The sequence below is a fragment of the Limulus polyphemus genome, unplaced genomic scaffold (genome assembly GCF_000517525.1).
Source record: "Limulus polyphemus unplaced genomic scaffold, Limulus_polyphemus-2.1.2 Scaffold7198, whole genome shotgun sequence".
NCBI classification, from domain to species: Eukaryota; Metazoa; Arthropoda; class Merostomata; order Xiphosura; family Limulidae; genus Limulus; species Limulus polyphemus.
Window position 1 is genome coordinate 13,239 of NW_013672808.1, and position 4,614 is coordinate 17,852.

General features: G+C 33.4%; 1 protein-coding gene across 1 annotated transcript in view; it reads left to right on the forward strand.

Moving 5' to 3' along the window:
- LOC111089730 (kinesin-like protein KIF19) overlaps positions 1-4,614 on the forward strand; it is a gene marked incomplete at its 5' end in the record, with an annotated part of 35,036 nt that overhangs the window by 12,027 nt on the left and 18,395 nt on the right. The window contains one exon of the mRNA XM_022402718.1: positions 2,961-3,051. Within this exon, the coding sequence (XP_022258426.1) occupies positions 2,961-3,051 (91 nt within the window). The remainder of the gene's footprint in view (positions 1-2,960; positions 3,052-4,614) is intronic.

Consider the following 4,614-nt stretch of genomic DNA (forward strand, 5'->3'; position numbering starts at 1 on the left):
AAAAGAGTAGCCCAAGAGTTGGCGGTGGGTGGTGATGACTAGCTGCCTACCCTCTAGTCTTACATAGCTAAATTAGGGACGGCTAGCGCAGATAGCCCTCGTGTAGCTTTGCGCGAAATTCAAAAAACAAAAAAATCTAAAGTAACTAAACCAACCTCTGTGGACTTTGACGAAACGAGACAATTATTTAAAGCTCTGGATACAACTGTGATAACCAACAGTGTAACGAACATTTTTATGTACGTTTGACTTGTTTTAATTTATTATTTTAAAACAAGTGGCTTGTGTGCTGTTTGTTTATTGTTGATATTTGTCGCCAACAAGTCACAGACACCTATTGTAAAGAATCCGGCTCACACATAAAAATCTGATAGAGGGTGGTTTTTATTGTTTAGGTTTATGTAGAAAGGGAATTTTTATTGTTGAGGAGGAGGATATTTAAGGGTTGTGTAATAGAGGGATTCATTGTTGAAATTTGTATAGAAAATAGCACTTTTACTGTTGAGACTTGTGTAGGGGTCTTTTATTAATGAATCTCGTGTATAAAAAGATTTTTATCGTTGGGGTTTCCGTAAAGAAGAATATTTGTATTGTTGAGATCTCTGTGGAATGAAATTTTTAACTGATTCATCAATTGGAAAATTAAGTTTTATACTGAATATTAGAAACACGGTAATACCCAAAACATCTTTGTTTGTTTCAAATTCCATCATCAGTATCAAAACCTTAGTTCACAATATTCTAACTACAAAAAAAGAGCATTAGCCGCTAAGTGAGTTTTTAGCAGAACTTGAAGTTTAGAAATAACATATTTCAAATGTAACAATATAATATAATCTACGATAAAATGTAGACTGTTGAATAATATTGTGACGAGAAAACAACATAAAGAAATAATAAACCACCATATATTTAAAAACAATAATAATAAATACTGGAAGTCTGGAAATTATTAGATGTAGGAAGAGATTCATATTGTTGAAATCTATGTAGGAAGAGATCCATATTGTTGAAATCTATGTAGGAAGATATTTTTATTGTTGAAATCTATGTAGGAAAATATTTATATTGTTGAAATCTATGTAGGAAGAGATTTATATTGCTGAAATCTATGTAGGAAGATATTTTTATTGTTGAAATCTATGTAGGAAGAGATTCATATTGTTGAAATCTATGTAGGAAGAGATCCATATTGTTGAAATCTATGTAGGAAGATATTCATGTTGTTGAAATCTATGTAGGAAGATATTCATGTTGTTGAAATCTATGTAGGAAGATATTCATGTTGTTGAAATCTATGTAGGAAGAGATTTTTATTGCTGAAATCTATCTAGGAAGATATTTTTATTGCTGAAATCTATGTAGGAAGATATTTTTATTGTTGAAATCTATGTAGGAAGATATTTTTATTGTTGAAATCTATGTAGGAAGATATTTTTATTGCTGAAATATATGTAGGAAGAGATTTTTATTGTTTAAATCTATGTAGGAAGATATTTCTATTGTTGAAATCTATGTAGGAAGATATTTTTATTGCTGAGGTTTTATAGGAGGATCTTTAACTGTAGATGAAGAATTTCATTGATGATATTTGTTTAGAAAGGGACTTCTATTGTTGAGATTTTTGTGAATGGGTGGCTTTTGTTGTTGACATTTAAAAAAGCAAAAACTGGTGGTATTGAGGTCTATTAAAACGAGAAATAATGGTATTGAGGTCTGTTAAAACGGAGGACTGTTGGTATTGGGATCTGTTAAAATGGATGACTGTTGGTATTGAAGTCTGATTAAATGGAGGACTGTTGGTATTGAGGTCTGTTAAAATAGAGAAATGTTCGTATTGAGGTTGTTAAAATTGAGGACTTTTTACTGAGGTCTGTTAAAACAGAGAAATGTTGGTATTGAGGTCTGTTAAAACGAATAACTGTTGGTATTGAGGTCTGTTGAAAAGGGGGACTGTTGGAATTGGGGTCTGTTAAAACGAAGAACTGTTGGTATTTGGGTCTGTTAAAACGAAGAACTGTTGGTATTTGGGTCTGTTAAAACGAAGAACTGTTGGTATTTGGGTCTGTTAAAACGAAGAACTGTTGGTATTGGGGTCTGTTAAAACGAAGAACTGTTGGTATTGAGGTCTGTTAAAACGGGGAGAGTTCGTATTAAAATGGTCTAAAATTGAGGACTATCAAAACTGAGGTCTGTTAAAAAAAGATGACTGTTGGTTTTGAGATCTCTAGAAGAGGACGACTGTTATTACTGGAAAGATGTTTACAGACTTCTCAGTAAAAATATTGTTACGACAGCGGAGGTCACGTGAAACTTTTAACACGTCATGCGCTTCTAGAACGTTCATGAAACCTCGAGAGGCTACTAGATATGCGGTATTCTTGTAGATAAGCCGCCAAGAAATGACGGCAACAATGGGTAATTGAACTGCGGACAGAGAGAGACGTATTGTTGAGTAGAGCACGTGAGACGGTCGTTGTGAATTATAGCGTTTGTTATAGCGCGACTGTGGAAATTAAGTGTATTGCAAAGTTGTATTCAGAAAGAATAAACCAGTTCTATTTAAGAAAGGACTTGTATCGCTAAAATTTCTTCGGAAAGAATTTTTACGGAAAATTAACTAACGACCAGAGGCGTAACAATATATCACAGACGAAAACTTTCGCTTATATGACTTTGTCACTAACGTTAATGTATGTGTATTACGATTCCGTCTGTTTTTAAAGTAATAACCATTTAAACGTTTCGTAAAAATTAGCCAAACCTGTTGTTTTATTAGCTTACATCATTACGTATTCCATTATAAACTTCATGAATACGTTATTTAAAACTGTGTTACTTATAAAACTCTGCAGCTATGTTCATTAAAACAGAACGCTCTATGTACTATGTTAAAAAGTAACATATAATCATTTCCCCCCCCCCCAAAACTATGTACATACATAAACATTTAATTCTAGGTCCACTAATTCTTTAAACCCAAATGGGGAGACACCACCAGCCTCTGTTCTAGGGTCAAGACGAAGTTCCAGTTTATCAACAAGAAGAGAGGTCAGTACTTGGTGTTTTACTGTACTTAGATTAGATATATTGGTTGACGATACAGTTTGGGATTTGTTGTAATTTAATAATTTATTATGCGGCTTTTTGCTTAACAAACAAAAGCTTTTAAGACACAAAACACATCTAGACACACACAAACAGTTAAAAATTGGTGTATTTAAGACACATTTTAACTGTTTGTGTGTGTCTAGATGTGTTTATTGGTGTATTTAAGACACTTTTCAACTGTTTGTTTGTCTAGATGTGTTTATTGGTGTATTTAAGGCACTGTTTGTTTGTCTAGATGTGTTTAGTGGTGTATTTAAGGCACTGTTCAACTGTTTGTTTGTCTAGATGTGTTTAGTGGTATTTAAGGCACTGTTCAACTGTTTGTTTGTCTAGATGTGTTTGGTGGTGTATTTAAGGCACTGTTCCACTGTTTGTTTGTCTAGATGTGTTTAGTGGTGTATTTAAGGCACTGTTTGTTTGTTCAGATGTGTTTAGTTGCATATTTAGGGCACCATTCAGCTTTTTGTGTGCCGGATGAGTTTACTAGTGACTTTAAGGCACCATTCAACTGTTTGTGTGTCTGGATGTGTTTATTGGTGTCCTTAAGGCACCATTCAACTGTTTATGTGTCCTGACGTGTGTTCTGCGTGTATTTATCAGTGTCTTTCAACTTTTTTGTGTGTCCAGATATATTTAGTGCTATCTTTAAGGCACTGTTCAGCTGTTTGTTTGTCCAGATGTTTGTAGTGGTAAGTTTAAGATACTGTTCTACTGTTTGTGTTTCGGATGTTTAATGATGTATTTAAGATACAGTTCATCTGTTTGTGTGTGCCCAAATGTTTAATGGTGTCTTTAAGATACAGTTCATCTGTTTGTTTGTCCAGATGTTTACCGATGTCTTTAAAACGATGTTCGTCTGTTTGTATGTCCAGATGTTTAATGGTGTTTTTAAGACGCTGTTCATCTGTTTGTGTGTTCAGATGTTTAATGGTGTCTTTAAGATACTGTTCATCGGTTTGTTTGTCTAGATGTGTTTAATGGTGACTTTAAGATACTGTGCATCTGTTTGTGTGTTCAGATGTTTAATGGTGTCTTTAAGATACTGTTCATCGGTTTATTTGTCTAGATGTGTTTAATGGTGTATTTAAGATACTGTTCATCTGTTTGTGTGTTCAGATGCTTAATGGTGTCTTTAAGATACTGTTCATCTGTTTGTTTGTCCATATGTTTAATGGTGTCTTTAATATACAGTTCATCTGTTTGTTTGTCCATATGTTTAATGGTGTCTTTAAGATACTGTTCATCTGTTTGTTTGTCTAGATGTGTTTAATGGTGTCTTTAAGATACAGTTCATCTGTTTGTTTGTCCATATGTTTAATGGTGTCTTTAAGATACTGTTCATCTGTTTGTTTGTCTAGATGTGTTTAATGGTGTCTTTAAGATACTGTTCATCTGTTTGTTTGTCCATATGTTTAATGGTGTCTTTAATATACAGTTCATCTGTTTGTTTGTCCATATGTTTAATGGTGTCTTTAAGATACAGTTCATCTGTTTGTTTGTCTG